General features: G+C 33.9%; 2 protein-coding genes across 2 annotated transcripts; one reads left to right on the forward strand and one right to left on the reverse strand.

Annotated features, from left to right (window-relative positions):
* The first annotated feature begins 12,113 nt into the window (after window positions 1-12,113).
* LOC146145315 (COP9 signalosome complex subunit 9-like) lies at window positions 12,114-13,820 on the forward strand. Its single transcript, XM_083389619.1, has 2 exons — window positions 12,114-12,465; window positions 13,681-13,820. Exons 1-2 carry the CDS (start codon window positions 12,327-12,329, stop codon window positions 13,716-13,718), a joined length of 177 nt encoding a protein of 58 aa, XP_083245745.1. The 5' UTR covers window positions 12,114-12,326; the 3' UTR covers window positions 13,719-13,820.
* A 685-nt stretch (window positions 13,821-14,505) lies between these two features.
* Window positions 14,506-19,327, reverse strand: LOC146145316 (methylosome subunit pICln-like). The gene is made up of 6 exons (XM_083389618.1): window positions 19,147-19,327; window positions 18,136-18,223; window positions 17,821-17,965; window positions 16,424-16,597; window positions 15,424-15,498; window positions 14,506-14,631 (listed from the first exon to the last, which is right to left on the reverse strand). The coding sequence occupies exons 1-6, from the start codon at window positions 19,254-19,256 to the stop codon at window positions 14,543-14,545; spliced, it is 681 nt and encodes a 226-aa protein (XP_083245744.1). The 5' UTR covers window positions 19,257-19,327; the 3' UTR covers window positions 14,506-14,542.
* Between the last annotated feature and the right edge of the window lie 71 nt (window positions 19,328-19,398).

Below are 19,398 nucleotides of genomic sequence, written 5' to 3' on the forward strand. Positions count from 1 at the left end.
TGGTCTATGTTGATACAATTGTACAATGCACATGTTAGCAGCACAATGAAAATTAAAATTGTTTGCATATTGACTTCCTAATTTTTTTGTTACATTAACTACCAATTTTTACCAATTTTAATTCATACCTGCCATCACTTGACTATCCTCCGTGAAGGCTTTTGGATCATAGTGTGAATAGTTCTCTTCTTCACTTGCAGGGATAGGAAAATCGTCATCTGGTTCAGCTTTCAACAAAAAATGATACATATATATAATTATAAATGTTAAGTTTTTTTTTAAGAATGGTTAACTTTCTATTTATTCTTTTGTCCTGTTTTTATTATTTCTCAGTCATGGCGTGGCTTATCTGATTTATTAGTATGTGACATTATTTGTATGATGTCCATAGGTCAGAGGAGAAAAAAAAACAAAGCTGATTTTGAGTTTTCTAAATTTCAAACTTAGTTTGACTTTAATGGTACTAAAGGTTTTCACCTTTAGTTGCAATTATATTGCCCTGAAGAAGATTGCCCAAATAAGTGGCCGAAACATTGACACTTTAATAAATTTTTGCCAGAAGAACAATTGTACCATTGAAACAATGCCTGGCAGCAACAGCATATTCATTATTTTGGCTTTTGTTAGGACATGAGTCTTTTAAAAGTTCGTGAATAAATTACCTTCAGTTTCTGGGGCAACAAATGCCTTTGGAGATTCAGCAGAAAACTCAGCTTGTATTTGTCCATCACTTCGTTCATCATGAATAGGTCCAACAGGTCTTTCAAATACTTCCATTTTGTTTGATATAGGAAAAACTTCAACAATATCTGTATTGCAAATAAAATTATAGTGTAACACCACATGTAAGTATGTGTTTACAAAATTTTAACGTTTTTTCTGACAAAACAAAAGAACTCTAATGAATATGGCTGAACCCTTTTATTACAATTGAAAAAAGGCAAATAAAAGTACAGATAACGCATCACAAAATATTTTTCTTGCTCATTGAAATTCAAAGACTTATATATAACATATTTGTGTTTTATTTTCCTGAACTACATTTATACCCACATGCAAACTGTACACTAAGCCGAGTTCTTTGTTGCAAACTTGGGTTGCAAGCTCACTAAAATAACATTTAGGGTATTCAGGAATTAATTTAACAACAAATGTTGTTGAAGATTCAGGAGAAAACATTGCCTGTATTTGACTGTCACTTAGATCGTTATTAATAGGTTCAAAAGGCATTTCACATACTTCTCTTTTGTGTGATAAAGAAGCTTCAATAATGCCTGCTTTGTAAATAAAATAGGTATTCTAAAGTTTTGCAAAAATCCTATTCAAAGAAGTTGCTTGTAACTCAATTCAAAAGTTAAAAACCAAAAAAGAAAGGGGAAGTTTAATAAAATATTAAAATTGATTTTAGTAAGTTTACTTGATTGCTTTTAGCTTTTCTTCAAATCTCAGCTCAGATTACCAAGCTTCTAACGGCAAAAAAAAAATAGTGTTGCAAACACTGTTTTACTTTGGTATCACTAAACAACAAAAACTGCAAAAAAAGTCTTCCGACAGTATGGCATGTAAGTTTTTTGACATATTTAAAAAATTATACTTGTTTGGCCTAAATATGCACTTAATTATTTTATTATTATTACAATAATAAACTATAATATAGGTTTCACAGATATCAAAATTGGATTACAGTGTTATGGTATTTTTTATGCTACTTCTTAATTACCTCCTGAGCACAAATTACCTTCACATTAACAAACAATGCTGCAATCCAAATTGTACACTTAATTTAGTTACACGCTAATTAGCAGGATTTAAAGGTTATAGATAGTGGAAACTTTATCTAGCCAATATAACCATTCAAAAAAAAAAACAGTGGACAGTGGAGAAACATGACCTAAAGTATAAAGTTACAGTTTTTCGTGAAACCTGAAATATAAACCATTCTTATCGCCTTTACTTGCGCCTGTGCTTTTACGTGCATTTTAATTGTTTTCATTTCTACTTTGACCTGATGAAGCACGGTTGTGCGAAAGCTTGTCGAGAATCAAATACAATTTGTCTTTATACAGTGCCACCTGATTTCTCTATTTAGAATTAGGACAAATACGGCCATATACAAAGATTACTGAAATATAAAATGTGTGTACCTGTTTTGTTCGGAGAGCAATTCCGTCTGTCGCTCTGTGGCTTCGGAGTGCTCAGATCATAATTTGGGTGAGCATGAATATCAGCTTGATCAAGAATGTGTTTGCTGTGTAACACAACAAACACTACATTTTTAAGTAAAACTGATTTATTTAAACTTTAATAACATAATTCAATTGATACAAATTGCATACATTTTTTGACATTAAAGATTGAGCTATTTTTTTGTTCGGAAAGCAATCTTTAAAAGTAATACATGCTATGTTCATGTCTTGTTTGTCAAAGGCAAACTATTCCACTCAAAACAAACTTTACTTATTTCAATATATTTGCAAGTAATTTTTAACTAACCTGGAGTGAGGCACAGGCCTATCAGGAAAGCAGGCGGAAATATCACTATAAATTAAGAAAAAGATTAACCAAAAAATATATTTAGTTAAATATGAGTTTTCTTCAGAAACTTACGTAGTAGAAAACATAATGAAACAGGGTTTAACATAAGACTGATGTCCTTAAACATTGCTAATTAAAAGCTTCTTAAGAACAAGAAAGCATTTATTATGAATCATTCAATATTTTATAGGCAAAGTTACTTCCTTTTTATGATAATTTAGTACATACCAAGCTTATTAATACTTTAAATTACCTCTGTTCGGAGTTTTTGATTAATGGGCCATCAATCTGCATTTAAAACTTTGTTTAAAAAATACTCATCCAAGTTACTTTAAAATCATAATTTTTACCATAAATCATTAGCAAAAATCTTACAGGCTATTTTATCTTTTGGTGGAACCCAAATTCCAATAATTACCTAATATGCTAATTATGGGATATTGACTCATTAAATTTTAAATTAGTAAAGCAGTCACATGCTAAACCAGTGGTTCTCAAACTGGGGTCCGCGGGACAATTTTCTCGGACCGCTAAGCACAGGAGAATATTTTTTGTGCAACAAAAAAAGAAAAAAAAAAGAAAGAAAAGTCAAACTCAGGCTCTACCTATACATGCAAAATGACATTACGCTAACGTACTTGTGCTCGTCATCACAAGCTACAATTAGTTGTTTATTCATGTGATTGCATGTTAAGTTGAATTGTGCCTTGTGACGACATAATCTTGCGTTGAATTACGTTTTTACAGCTTGGTGCACTACCACTGTGGGCGTACTATGGTCACGGTTTTAAAACTGTTTGTGATTGCTTTACTCAAACAAAGTGATTTCTTAAGGAGTTTTCACATTTTCATGGAGATTTTGACCACGGTCAGTCTTATACCATAAAAACAGCTCTAGACGCAGTTAGGAACTTAGCCAATTTACATAACAGGCTGCGCTACAATACTAAATACAGTATTAATAAATCTGTTATTTTGTGTATATTTTTTAGTGGACCATTGCATATTTTTTATAAAAAAGTTTGAGCACCCCTGCTTTAAACCGTTACAAAGATGTCACAAGTGTTTATTTCTGCAGAAAGTACATAAATAATGAAATAGCTTTGGTTGAAAAAATTGGAAACTAAGCAATATTAATCAAATAACATCACTAACCCTTAAAAAACATTACATACATACAACTAGAAATACCTGCTGGGTAACCTGTATATCATGTCCCGTGGAGCTGCTGCAATAAGCAGAACTGTAAAAATTAAATTTAGAAGTCAAGTTTTGTGCAATATTGATAACATCTCCTGTCAATGAAAGACACACAGTAAGTACACACACATAAGGGCCGAACTAAGTGCACATCTGAGCGTTTTTAGATGCCACGAATTTCTGGCAGGGTGCAAAACGCTCTGGAATTAGACCAAGTTGCACTTGCAATTAGTGTGTGACTTACACTTCTAGAAAAACTTTAAAAAAGGATAAAGATACACTGTCAATTGCTCAGTTTAGGTTTACTATAATATTATTTTTGTTGGGGTAATTTTGTTGAGAGAAACTCTCCTGTGGTCAATTATTCTGCATAAACCCATTAACTTAGTCTGAAATAAACAGAAATGTCAACCTGTTTTTTTCTAACCCTAAATCGCCATTTTACACACTGCTTCGTGCAACATAACAATTCCTAAATCTTGAAACATGCTGTGACGTTTGGTCGCTAACTAGGAAAAGAAAACAGCGATACAAAGCAAATAAGCTTCCATTTGCAACAACATAAAACAAATTTATTTAACGATATGTAAAAATAAAACTGCAAGCAATTAAAAAATATGAATTGTATGCCACAAAAAATTCCGCACACGCTTTGCTGTCAAAGTCTTCAGGTATGCAACTTTGTCAGCAAGTATAACTTAAATGCTTTATCATTTAGTATTGTGAATAAATAATCATATATCGCTGGAGTATTATATTGTGTACCGACAGCCTTAGATCATTTCTTTGTGAAGAGAGGAGTAGTTCGCCATTATATGTTGTCATTTACTGTTTAAGAGCGCGCATTTGCAATTAGGGATCTTCAAAGTAGAATCCCAGGGGATTCTAAAACATTAGGTTTTAAATATAGAATAACAAATTCAGAATATTGAATCCTAGTATAGTTTTATTAATTAACCTCAAATTTGTGTGAGGGATTAATCTTAATATACCCTACAGTGCCCACAGTAACATGTGTATTTTGTAATAAAAAAATAATCTCCGAAATGTTTAACATTGTTAACAAAAACTGTTATACGTGCAAAATTACACAATGAAATCGTTTCAGCTCTTCAGCAATTTGGTCCCGTTTTTCAAATCATTGTTTTCAACGTTTTTTGTCTTACTTGATGTGTTATGCAGTCAATAAATGTACTGCAAAGAATACAAAGTTATTATTGAAATAACCAGTACTTGGACGATTACGCTGTGCATAACCTCGATAAATATTGGCCAAAAAAAAATTTACCTAAGTAACCCTGTAGGACATTTTGTCCAGGGCCAGAAAGTTTTATGAGGGAATATTACTTTTGCAATTTAACTCAGTTAAGGAAATTGTGGACTCTGACCAGGCATTACATGTTTGTCGATCACCCAATAACGCTTGATTAATACTTAATTATTAGGGCGAAGGTTATTGGGGCATGAAGTAATTGGTCCCCGAAAAAAGCTGACACTGCACTATACAAGGCTACATTAAAACCAAGCCCTATAAATGTGTCTCCTCAGCGACAGGCCTCTATCTAAACTTGCCACTCGCGTATGTACAATTAGGCGCAAGTGTCGGCCTTAAAACATTGACTTATATTGGTTTCAATTACCTGAAATTAATGAAAGAATTGGATACAAAGCCAATTTGGAGCTGACAAAATGTTCACCTTAAAGAATACTTGACGAATTGTTGCATAAAAAGATCAGTATTAACTCCACACCTGAATGGGTGCACCAAAATCATGCAAAAAATGTGCATGACTGCCAAACAACATACATTGCGTGAGTTTCAAAAGTTGTTTCAAAAAATGGATAGGTGTTACTCACAATACAAAATACATTTCACAAACTGTATAAAAAAATTCCTTAATAATTTGAAATAAAAAAGAAAATGCAGCTATGTTTGGCCAGTTGATTTTATCAAATGCAAATAGAAAATAACTATATTTACTTTTATTGATGGCCTAATAAAATTAGATAGCGGGGCAATGAAAAGAGTTTATCATTCATTGCCTGGGAAATGTTAGCTTCGATTTATCGATGCACATAGAACATATTGCACATATTTGCACATTAAACATCTTTATATAAGAATTAGTGAAATACCGAATTAACCCGGGCAACACTAGGTACTATGTCAGGTCTACAACAAACTTAAAACATGGTTTATTAGAAAAAAGCAGAACGTAGCGTCTTACCAACTTTCAAGTTTTCCATCATCAAATTTGCTGTCTTCACATTCCTCAGAAAAGGCAGAGCCATTTCCCTAAAGAAAAACATTAATCTAGTTTAAATTTTATATTAAAATTTCAGTAAATGTTGTGAATTTACCATGCTAATATGGTTAGCTGCTCTGCACTTTTTTTCTTTCGCCTCTAAATCGCATTTACTTTCATCAAACGGCAAATAATTAGGTTGTTACATTACACACGGCTATTGGCATGAAACTTTTACAGTTATTCTCTCCCAAACTTTGCAAAAAAAAAACAAATATAGTCTTGGGGCAAAACATTTTTTTCTATGTAAAGTTATAGTGGTTTAAACAGCAGTTATTTAATTTGTATATTAGAAAGTAGGGTTGGGCATTTGACCAGCCAAATAAAATCCGGTCAAATACTCATCAAATAACATCAATAAAATTCTTTGCAAATCATGTTGCCTATTTGGCAAGCTATACTATAGTATTTACTGTAGTAATTTTTACCACTACCACAACCTCCAAGTTAAGCCAACAAGTTTATCAACAAAATTTAACAACAAGTAAATGTATCAATAAAAAAAAATATTTATACTCCTTCCTTATCACAACTTTTGTTACTATCTGAATTTTCGCAGTTATCACCAGTATCTGAATTAGGATCAACTGGGGACAAAGGATTTTGTTCTTCGAAACCCTAAGTAGCCTGAGATTGTGGTATATACCCTAACTTTACATGTTGATTCGCCACTTTTAAACAAAACTTGGTGTCCATTAGCTAAGAGTATTTGAAAGCAAACAAAAAGAAGTAACAGCAATAGGAAGGGAAGAGTTTTTACCCCTTGAAATATAAGTTGTACACATTTTACACATGCATATGATAGGATGGTCACATGGCAGATAACCCTAAAATTGCTTACTACTAAGGTGACTTACTATACAAAGAAGATATGTAAATACCTCATTTATGTCTCCACCATCTTCACTAGAATCATTTGATGGAGGAAATATATCTAAGAAAAAAAGGTAATTTCGTTAGGAAGACAAAATTCAGTGAAATTGAAGAAAGCAGTATAAAACTTTATGAGGCATTGTGGTGTGCAATAAGCATACAACCATATTTCTCCATATTACTTTTTTCACAGTAAAACATTGTTGAATAAATTCAGTAGTTTTTAGAGCTAAGTTAATTGTTTATATTAGGTGATTTAAAGTAATATAACTTCATTTGAATACATCTCATCATTAATTGTTTTTTTGGTAATTTGCTAGTGGCCAAGTTTTAAGAAGTGACTGATTGCTAAGGATGTTCAAAGTAGAATCCCAGGGGATTCTAGAACTTTAGGTTTCGAATCTAGTATAATGAATCCAGAATATCGAATCCTGGTATATTTTAATTAAATTATTGAACCTCGATTTTGTTGAGAGGAGGGATTAATCTTAATATACCCTACAGCAGTGGAGTGGTTCTCAACCTTAATGCTTCGTGGCCCCCTTTCATAGGCTCTCAACCCTCGTGGCCCCCCTGATTATAAAAAAATACGCAGCATTGTGTTTACATGTTTTCACTTGTTTTACCTCTCCACGTTAGTAACAAATATGGCCATTAAATGAAGTCCAGCACACAAATGCACTTATATTATAAATGTGATATGTTAATTAGGCAGTTAAATAATATGCTGCAAAGAATACAAGTAATTACTACCATTGATGCGTTACTTTTACTTGACAATTACGCTGTGCACAACCTCGCTGAATATTGTCCTAAAGTTGACTTTGAGCAACCCCGTAGCAAACTTTGCGCGCTTTACGAAGAAAATCTCAGTTCCTGCCATTACATGTTAGTTGCTCGCCCAAAAGAATTTGACACTTAATGATTCGACGAAGGTTATCAGCTTGTAATTTGGTCGCCCTAAAAAACGCTGACGTCGCACTATATGGCTGCATTTGAAGAAGCACAGTAATTGTTTCGCCACAGTGGTAGGCGGCATTAATCCAAATTTTCTGGGATAAATTAAAAAAAATATATATAGGTTCTAATTACCCAACATAACGGCAGAAGTTTTGTAATACCATGACCTAGCTAGAGAATTATTGCGGTGGCCCTCCAGGGGGCCAAGGGCCACGGTTGCAAACCCCTGCCCTACGGGGTCCACTGTCACAGCAATAAGTCGCAAAACAATTTGCTAACATGTGTATTTTATAATAAAAAATATTCTCCCAAAGCTTTAAAATTATTAACAACTGTAATTTGAAGCAGTTGTGTAGACTGTTATACAGAAATTCCCAACCTTTTTATGATCTCGTACCACTTAGACGCTCTGTAGTGTCATGCATACCACTTTGTTTTTTGCAAAACAACTAGTTTGATCGAATTATATGTTTATGCATTCTTAGCTCACAACTAGCATTATTCAACGTTATTTGCAGCTCAAGTTATAAAACAGTAGATTATATCTATTAAGAGCAATCATTTGACATATGTTGTACGTTTTAGAAAGCAACTGTGTTCCTTATCTACAATTGACATAGCCTGTATTTTGAAGACCGCATTGTTTCGAAACAACAGGAAAAGGTTGTGAATCCAGGGTTTTGTAAAAAAAAACGGAAGCCATTCGCGTACCACCTGAAAAACCTTCGCCTACAACTAGTTATATACCACAGGTTGGGAAACCCTGCTGTAATACATGTCCAATAGGATTTGTTATGCCGGAAAACAATGAACTGCAAAGAATACATTGTTACTTTCACCAAAACTTTTGCCATATATACTTGGCGATTACGCTGTAAATAGGGATGTTCAAAGTAGAATATCGAATCCTTGGATTCTAATCCATATGGGATTAAATTCCAATTCTGCCGTTTATTTTGAGTAATTGGAACCGATATAATTTAATGTTTTACCGCCGATTGTTGCGCCTAATTGCACAAACGCATGTGGTAAGTTGGCCTGTCGCTGTGGCGACACATTTGTAGTGCTTGCTTTAAATGTAGCCTCGTAATGCAGTGTCAGCGTTTTTTCGGGCGACCAATTACTTCGCGTCTCGCGATAACGTTCTTCTAATAATTGAGTGTCTATCAAGCGTTATTGGGCGAGCGACTAACGTGTAATGCCAGGTGCGGAGTTCACAATTTTCTTAAATCCATTAAGTTGCAAAAGTAACATTACATTGTAAAACATGCTGGCCGTCCACAAACTGCGCTATAGGGTTACTTAAGGTCAACTTTAGGCCGATATTCAGCGAGGTTATGCAGTTATGCACAGCACAATAGTCAAGCATTCGTTATGTCAATAGTAACTTTGTATCCTTTGCAGTACATTATTTGACTGCATAACAGATTATGTTAGTCAAAATAAAAGCACTAGGACCCAACAATGCTTTAAAAAACAGGACCGAATTGCTGAAGGGTTCTGTGTGCAGTGTTGCATTGTACTTACTATAGACAAAAATATAAGTTTTACAACAACCTGGACATTGGACACATTACAGTTTACACAACTGCTTCAAATGACAGTTGTTAAGAATGTTAAACATATCGGAGATTTTTTTTATTATAATGTACACAATACACATGTTAGCAAATTATTTGGGCGATTTATTGCTGAGATTGTGGGCCCTGTAGGGTAGATTAAGATTAATCCCTTGCCCAAACAAAATCGAGGCTAAATAATTTAATAAAAATATACTAGGATTCGCTATTCTGGATTCGTTATTCTAGATTCGAAACCTATTATTCTAGAATACCTTGGGATTCTACTTTGAACATCCCTAGCTGTGAATATTGGCCTAATGTTGACCTTAAGTAACCTATATAGCGCATTTGTATAAATCTAGCGCATTTTCCGAAGGAATGTTACTTTTGCAACTTAACCTCGTTAAGGAAAATGAAAACTATGCATCTGGCGTACCATGTTAGTCGCTTGCCCAATAACGCTTGATTGACACTTATTTATATCGCGTGACGCGAAGTAATTGGTTGCCCGAAAAAATATAAATTTGTGGCCACAGCGAGAGGCCAAATCCAAACTTATCACTAGCGTATGTACAATTAGGCGCAAACATCGGCAGTAAAACTTAAATTATATTGGTTCCAATTACCCGAAACAAAATTTGGATTTGAATCCAAGAATTCGATAATCTACTTTGAACAACCCTACTGATTCCTTCAAAAAAGACAATTGAGACTTGAGAGAGTACATGTTCAGCATGCTATTAAACAAGTGTTTTTTAACCTATTCACTTCAGGGCGCACCTAGAAAATTTCTCTTAAGTTGTTTGCAATTTTTTATTACATAAGCTTTATAGTTACATATCTTGAAAAGGTCTTGTCCAGCCTTAAACCAAATTCACAAATCACAGCGCTGAAACATCAACAAAAAACGGTTGACGCCAGACAGGTGTCTCTCAATCGTCCCATACCCCCTCCCTACAATTTAAAGCGTTATTTTGTCATTTTCGGCCTTATTCAACATGATTAGGTCATATTAAGACAATTTTTTTGGCAAACTTAGCTTTATAGTGTCAGTAGTTTTAATACTACGGTATTATAGGTTATTCTGATTTAGATATCGATCATTTGCAATTGTGCCCTAGTACTGTGGAAAATAATGAGCTAAGTCCAATGGTATTGGTAAGGTAAAAAAATATACGTTTTGTCTATTCATTTTTTCCCTTTTGCCCGCAGCGTACCAGTGTGCTGTGGCACACCAGTTAAGATGTACTGTATTAATCACTTACTCCTTGTTGCCCGCAAGGATTTGTGTTTGGGTGCATGGTATCACAAGGGAAAAATTAATAAAGCTAAGCATGAATTTTATGATATAATCCATACTTTTACAAAAATAAAATATTTAGAATTGCTTTTAAAAAACTTACTTTCCTCCATCTTTTTTGTTTTCCTTGTAATGCTTTAGGCAAAGATCTGAAGATTATTCCCACAAAAGATACTAGTTTATTAAATTAAAATTCCTGTATAATTCAGGCCATTAGGTATTTTTTTTATATAATAACTATTAGGTACATGCTCATTTTATGAAACATGGCTAGTTCATTTGTCATAAACAACTTCACTGATAAACATCTGCAGTCGATGACAGTGGCAGCCTATTCTGCATTGTATTGCACTATTTACCAAGTTTTATTTGGCATTTTTCAGGTGTACAATTAATACAAAGTGGGGCTTAAAACCTGCCACAACCCAACCTATTTAAAAAATGTGCAATTTACTATTTAAGGTATGCAAAAAAATAAGGGGTATGCACTAGTTTGGAAAGTATGGCAGATTTTGATGAGATATCGCGGGTGCAAGGCCGAAAAATCTGGGTGACCGGGGCAACAAAGGTAAAAAAGTGCACTTCATGATTTCCAATGTATACTGTACCGGTATTGCATACATTGCACTGTTAACGTATGCCACACAAGCGTTTTACATATTTGGGGTGCAGTTCAGATTTTTTCTGGGTGTACTTTTAAAAGGTTGACAAAAATCGCTGGTGCATTTGCCATACTTTCCAGAGTGGTATGCACCAGGTAGGGAAAATTACAAAAGGGGAAATTTTAAGTTAATATTAGCCTCCTTTATGGGTAAATTATTGCAGAGAGTTGGCGTTTTGGTAGGCAAGTATTATTATTATATTTTTTCTTCAAAATTTATTTCTCCCTTGCGATTTCAATTTTGACAACTCGTTTCGTTTCTATAAAAAAGTATGGTCCCCTTTTTGAAATATTGTTGGGTGAATTAGTCTATTAATAACTACCCAAACAATTAGTGGTAATCTTTTGGTCGATAATCCATTTCTAAGATAATTTTTTATATCAAATAGCTATAAAAACGAAATCCGCACAGCGTTAATAATTCCTTTAGAAAATGAATGACCAATAACACTTAGGCCTTGTCTTCATGTGACATAAAATCTCGTGACATAGTTCCTCTTAAAAGACATGTTAAGGCATTACTTAAGGTATTATTATTAACTTTAGGTTATTAAAAAAAACAATATCAAAATATGTTGCCTATTTTTTGGAAAAAATATTTGTAGTATTTTTTTTGTGGATTACCCGCCAAACGATCAAAGCCGTAAAAGCATAAAATTGTAAAGTTAATTATGGTTTTACTGTTATTCCATTGGTTTATTACGCTTCAAAGAAAAAACATTTTATTGGGGTTGGGGAACATTTATTTCATTTACTTAAACCAGATTAGCAAATCATCATCTCAAAACTTTATCAAAACCATTTTGGTTAAAAATCGTGATTTTATTTTGTTTTATGAGTGTTTTTGAAAAGCGAAACTAATTGGAGATCGAACTTAAGGTCTTAAGATCACTTATTTAGTTGAAAATTTCTCAACAAGTATAAGCAACATGAAGCCTTTGGTTGCCGATGAAATGTTTCCTGATGGGGCTTACGATGGAGATGAGGCATCTGTGGGAACAACTTCGTCTGTACAAATGATGGATATCGCAGCAAACGAAAAAGCTTTGCACTCCGACTTTTACAACGGTAAGTTCTGTTTTCGCGTGCCAATCTGGCTTCTGTAGCATTTGTCTTTACAACATTTTTACGAAAGATCTTTAGAAATTTCTAAAACAACATTCTAAAGCGGTCTTGGATAACCAATGCATTTGTAAAAAATAATTGCAGAAAACTTACAACTGAAATGTGCGTCTGTTTTTTCCAGGGGTGCATAAATAATGAATAAATACAATAATAACAAAAACTTGACCCACCCAAACGCTACCTCTCACCCTAACCCGAATATTGTTAGCAATATAAGCCCCGGGACGAAAATGTGGTAGGATTGTAGACCAGGCCTGTTTTTCCGAACTTTTTTTTTTTCAACTGAAATGTGAACCAAGTTTTGTTGTATAATTGCAAAAACAAAGGTGTGCAAAAAACATGATTGCACTCTTCCGTCCCTTGAAATGTGGCACTAAACACCTGAGATGTTGACATAAAGTGCCATGAAATTCAGACTAGGTGCGCGGTTCACTTTTAATTTTTGACTCAACCAATCTTCATGAATTTTTTAAACACGTACCCACAAACAACCTCTGGTGCAGCCGATTTATTTCAGCCACACCATCGCAAAATATGCTATTGTTTTCAGAGGGCCCACAATATATCGTCAAGATCTGACATGTTTACATGGTACTGCTTTACCCCCCAATCCTGGAAAAAATATCTTAAACGTATGATATAGTGAACAAACAACCCCTTTGTAATTTATAAAAATAAAATATTTATACTAAATTGTAGGGTATTTGTGGTCTTCAGTAAATCACCTCTACACCTCTCTTAATAAAAATGACTAGATTAAAATCTCAGAAATTAGTCATCATTGCCCGACTGCTGTCCTTAATTTCCAATTGCCAACATATAAGTTTGCCTAAATTCTTTGATATATACTTGCAAGCGCTATTTCGAATTTGGCCATGTTTTGGGGCCAAGTGATCTCATTGCTGGAGTTTGGACATTCGTTTGTCCAAATTGGGACTGGAATGTAATTGGCGCAATCTATTCTATTGTATATTGAAGTAAAAAAAATTCTTGCCATATCTACATTATTCTATATTTTAATTTAGTTATTCTTGTGGATATATCTAGTTTGAAAGTAGAAGAAAAGCGTGTGTTTCTGAGGTTATAAGTTAAAAAATAAAAAGATATATTTTATCATTTCAAAGAATATGTAATTATACCAGCACAAAATATTTTTAGATTTTGATGACCTTTTTGATGATGAAAATTTGGAATAACTGATGATTACTATGAAAAGGACTTTTATAAACCATATGTATATTGCTTACAAGGAACTGCCAAGATTTTACCAAACAAAACCAATACTAAATTCTGCTACGCAGGAATACTTGGTTCCATCTAAAATTTCTAAATTTGGAAAGAAACTTGTTAGAAGGAACCAACTTCATCAGTTTGAATTTCAAAGAGATGCCTTTGATAGAGTTGTAATATACACAGATGGCTGTTGCCTGAACAACAATGAACTACAAGTTAGTATGCGGAGTTCTGGCATAGGCGTGTTCTTTGGTGCAAATCACCCTCTTAATGTTTCCCTTCCTATTTGTGACCCCCTGTTGACCTCCGGTAGATCTGAAATCCTAGCAGCCCATGCAGCGGTGACCATTGCCAAAGCTCTAAAATTAGAAAAGGTATGTGTGCGTTCCGACTCTACTTATGTGATAAACGCTTGCACAACATGGCTACCTGATTGGCAAGTACAGGGTTGGTCAAGGAAAGGCGGTCTTACTTTGAAGAACATTGATCTGTGGAAACGCTTGTCCAGAGAACTACGAAAAGTTTTTACAACATTTGAAAAAGTGAATGACAGTGATAAAAGTCTGTTAGAAGCCCATCATTTAGCCAATCAAGGAGCTAGAAAAAATTAAACTAAAAACTATTTTACCACTTTTTTTTCATATTGTTCAATGTAAAAAAGTGTATTTTCGCAAAAAAAATGACACAGCAGCAACATACAAGAAGTCAGTAATAGTAAAGTAATTACTGACAATGCAGTAGTGACATGTGACTTAAACTGTAAACAAGCAAATTATAGGCCAATGGATCATGATCCAACATCGTCAAACTGTCCTTCTTCCGTACTGTTTTCATTTTGCTCGGTGATATGTAGGCCGTTGATGCCATTTTGAACGCCTGTGTGATATTAAATAAATAAAACATTGCAGTTACAGTTGTGTTCACTTCAGATATGTGACAAAAATTACAGCTTATAGGTTTTAATATTTATTTTTCTGCTGATTTTCGGCCAACTACAAGATTCTATAGACAACAAAGTTAAAGTTGCTATTAAAAACAGAAAATAATTGCAGAAAAGCACCAGGGAAGGACTTTAAAGGTTTAAATTCATTGCTGTTATTTTTAGATCCAAACTAGAGTTTTCTACTTTCAAAGCCTAATTTTCCGAGAAAATATAAGACAAATAGATTTCTAATGCAAAACCGGATTTTGCCCTAGTTACCTTGAAAGTTAATACCAACACTTTTTTCAGTTTAACCAATTGTGTTGATTTGACCGTAGTAAAGACATCATTTAATATCTGATCAGACCACAATACTTTTTGCTCGGCATTTAAACGAAATAGCAAGCATCGGACATCCCTAATCATCATACCCAGAAAGTGTTATATTGGCATTTTCTTGTTTGGTTTAGTATGACAAAACTTTTATCATTAGGGCTGCATACCTATAGGAACTAATGACTTCTGGCCCAAAATAAAGCATGTAAAAAGGCTTTATTATGAGGACAATACTAAATAAAAAGTTGTAATTTAGTGTTTAAGAAGTGTTTGAGACTTTCATCAGATAAACAATTGCATTTTTACATCTTGGAGTTAACAACATGCATCACAGGTTGTATCTAGCCCGCTGACCACTAGTTTAGTACAATGAATGGTGTTAACTTATTCTAATAAAACTGATTTTTTACCAGTATTGTCACCAGCTTCGTGCCCAGGTTGTTGGTTAGCCAACATCGCTTCTAGCCTTTGCATTGTTGCAAGACCTGAAAAAAAAACAGGTTTACTTTAGATGAAAGCAATATTTTGGCCTATAACATTATTTACACTGCATTATATGAGCATTTATTTTTACCCAGAATGGCACTACAGATTATTTTAAACAACTCAAAAATCAACCATAGTGCCTAAAGCAGCGGTTCACAAATTGGGGTCTGTACAAAAGTTTCAGAGGCTCTGCAATAAGAATTAACATTTTGCATTAGCGAATGGTTTTAAACATTAGTTTATGTTTAAAACATTATCTGTCATCATTATTAGTCTTTATTTATGCTTTAATATTCAATAATATAACGTGTTTACTGTTTGTTGATGTCTCTTGTGACATCGTAAAGCAGGGGTGGGCAAATGTATTCAATGGAAGAGCCATTTGCAGAAAATACAAGCACCAAAGAGCCTTAAAATTGTTTCAATACAAAAACGGCAAATAATGCACGGCCAGCCACAATAAAAACAGAACTGTAATATAACAAAACGGTAAAAATCAACACAATAATAACGGTAAAAGCAAAATAACTTGCACAATATTTATTTATATCAGTCTTTTGTTAACTAACTCTTTGGACTCTATGTCTAGTGTTAAGTCATCAACGAAATGCTGGCCTAAATAAAGAAAAAAAAAGAGATAAACGGTACTCTTGGTAACCTTTACAAATTTTTTGAAATTTTACTTTTTAACTAGAAGAGCCACAAAAAACATGCTGGAGAGCTGCATGTGGCTCACGAACCGCAGTTTGCCCACCCCTGTCATAAAGCATCTATTGTGCTGTACTACCTGTCAGCGAATCGTGATTGCACTAGTGTACTACAAGAAACATGGGCCAACTGACCTTTGCATTTTTATAGGGCCGCAAAATATTAAAAAAATTGCAAAGAAACCGCTGGCCTAAAGTTTCCATTTATTCTATTTACCCTGTGGTGTCATGTGGCTAAGTCCCTCTTCCCCAGTATAGAAACCTTCTCCAGCTGCCCCATCTTCAAATTCCTCAACAGCTCCTTCATGATACTCTTCATCACCATAATCGCTGTCCTCGTCATCAGGATGAAGACATTGACAGTCGCTCATGGCATCAAACATCTTTTTTACTAAAAATTCAAATATTATTAGGCCTTTATAAATCCTAAAGTCAGCAACTTTGGGCATTGAAGCTGTGTAAGATTGGCTTTGTGCTTTTTAGCTGTGACACATTAATTTAGGTTGGGAAAGAGTCTGTTTGAACATTTGCACCTAACCAGAAACACTTTTTAGTCAACATGAAATAGGTTTAGAACCACTGTTCAAATTTGTTTTTTGTTATATTGGTCTAATTTAAATCTAGAAATCGGGTGGCATCTTTGAATGACAAATTGTAATAAAAGGTTATGCTTTACAAGGTTAAAGTGTATTGTGTCACAATTTAAACATTGCTGACTTATTGGCTGAATGCTCATAATTCATAATCGCAAATATATTTCTACAGTTTTAAATACAAATTAACAAAATATGACTTAAAGTTAAAATATTTAAAGGCCACTTTTTGTCTGTATGTGTAAAATGTTTCATTTAGGTTTAAGCTCCAAAGTAAACATTAGCTAAAAAAATGAATAAAATCATAACATGTACTAATAGACTCTAGTCGTAAAAAAACGGCAGTCACAAATGATTTGTGCAGTGATTGTCAACCGGGGTGCCGCGGCGACCTGGTGTGTCATTTCTAGTGCTCAAGGGTGCTGATAAGTATTTAGGAATTTTAAAGAATCTGTTTTTTGTCGGTTTGTAAGCTTCTTGATACAACTATTTGTGTACAATTAGAGATCATTATATCAAAGGACATTTTCCTACATGTTTTAAGTTGATTGTGTTGTTCCAGTTCCATTTATAGTGACATTTCAGTAAAATACTCAACAAAAATTCTAGTCAGGGTGCCGAAAATATATTTATTATTTTTGAGGGGTGCCGTAAGCCATAAAATTTGAGAATCACTGGATTAGTGTAACATACCCGTAAGTGTATACTGCAAATAGATTCCCAATATACTTTGGCCAGTTTGGGGTATTGTTGTAACAATAAGCCTGTACCTACCCTAGGCCCGACCACGGCAACCCATACTTGATCCACAGGTTACCCTTAAGAAACCACATAAAATGGTGACATTTAAACACACTGATACAACATTCACAATTATTGACAGTTGGCTGTAAATACAAGACAAATGCAGGCCTGCAGAAAATTTGATGATGTAGTAAATATAATTTCACCATAATATTGTCAATGTATTTACAGCCATTAGCGGTTCTAATTTTAAGGTAGCTGATGAAAACAATCTTACAATGATCTTTGTCTTGGGGTATAAATCGGACTTCTGATAAACTTGAATCAGATTCATCATTGCTGTCACTCTCATCACCATCTTCAATGCTTCTATTAAGAACACTTTTATTGTACATCACATAAAGACACTCCTCGGGAAACGACTGCAATGTAAAACACACTGGTTATTCCACTTTAATTGAGTGATAATGCTCACAATATCTCCTCACTAAAACTAAAATTTAATAATCAAGGTGTCATCAAGCACCAAACCATTGGACACTTTTATGTTAAAAACATAAATTTATGGAAATAAACAAAAGAATGAACCTACTTGAACATCTTTTGAAATTGCATGCACAGCAATATCAGGATATTGCATTCGAATTCCATTTCCAGATTCATTCACCCAAACAAGCTCACTAAAAATGTGAAATAATTACTGGTTAATCACTTGTTTGGTCAGTTATACCAATTTATTTTGTGGTAGTTTTTTGATGTATATATAAGTGTTCAAAAACTGGGTGTTATTATAGTTAAAAAGATTTAGTTTGTAGCAGTGTATTGGGGAGAAGTCCTTGCTGTGCTTTATGAATGTAATTGACAGACTGCTAACATGTTGGAAAATTTAGATATTGCACGAGAGATGTTTGTGTAACCTAAAATTGTGCAGCTTTAATTCAGTTATTGATTAAATTTGACAGCTGTAATGGTATATTTAGGTAAGACTTGCAAAGCAGCAAATAAATTACTAGTTTAAAACCATTAGCTAACTTAAAATTTTGCGAGTTTGATTTGCTTTTTCACAGTTAAAGCATTTCACTGGAAATTTTCAGAAATATGTGTGGTTAATGTATCACTCGCACAGGCCAAATAACCTATGGTTGCTATACATGAAAGTTTGTATTACATATTTTATACATAACTATTCTGGATATTTAATATTAGTAAATCGGAGACAATACCAATTGTTAGTAATCCGTACTGTGCCTCTCTTATACCAAATAAATTTGTATTTCATGGCAATGGTTTGCAACTCAAAATAGCCTGTAAAAAGGCAATTTTTGAAAAAAAAGAAACTTAACAATTAAAGGCACGTAACTTGTTGACATTTAAGAAAAATTTTTACTTCAAATATACAAAACAACACTCCATTTACACGTTTTGATTTTATGATGTTGGGTTGTTGGACTAATTGTAATGTCGTCTTCCGGTCTTTTCAGTCTAAAAGATTGGTACTGGAATAAAATATAAACTATTGTACAACCCTAACACCAAGTGGAGCAAAATCAACAAACCCTAACCATGGGAGAAATAGAAAATCACATCTATACTAACTGCTTACCTTTCAGCAACAAACAACCTCCCTTCGCCGTAACTTTCCTGGTTCACGTTTGCTTTGCAGCAGTTTTCCAAGTGCTGAACTCCAGATGTTGGCGCTTGGACAGCATACATTTTTGTTTTCGAGAATGTTTGTTTCTAAATAACACAACACCAGGGGTACACAAACATACGAAAACAGAACGTTTCTCGTTGTTTTCCCGCGAGACAAGCACGTAGCGCAGTCATGCGTAAAGCGAGTTCTCGTCAAGCCTGA

This window comes from Ascidiella aspersa, chromosome 5 (genome assembly GCF_963924565.1).
Source record: "Ascidiella aspersa chromosome 5, kaAscAspe10.2, whole genome shotgun sequence".
Lineage (NCBI taxonomy): Eukaryota > Metazoa > Chordata > Ascidiacea > Phlebobranchia > Ascidiidae > Ascidiella > Ascidiella aspersa.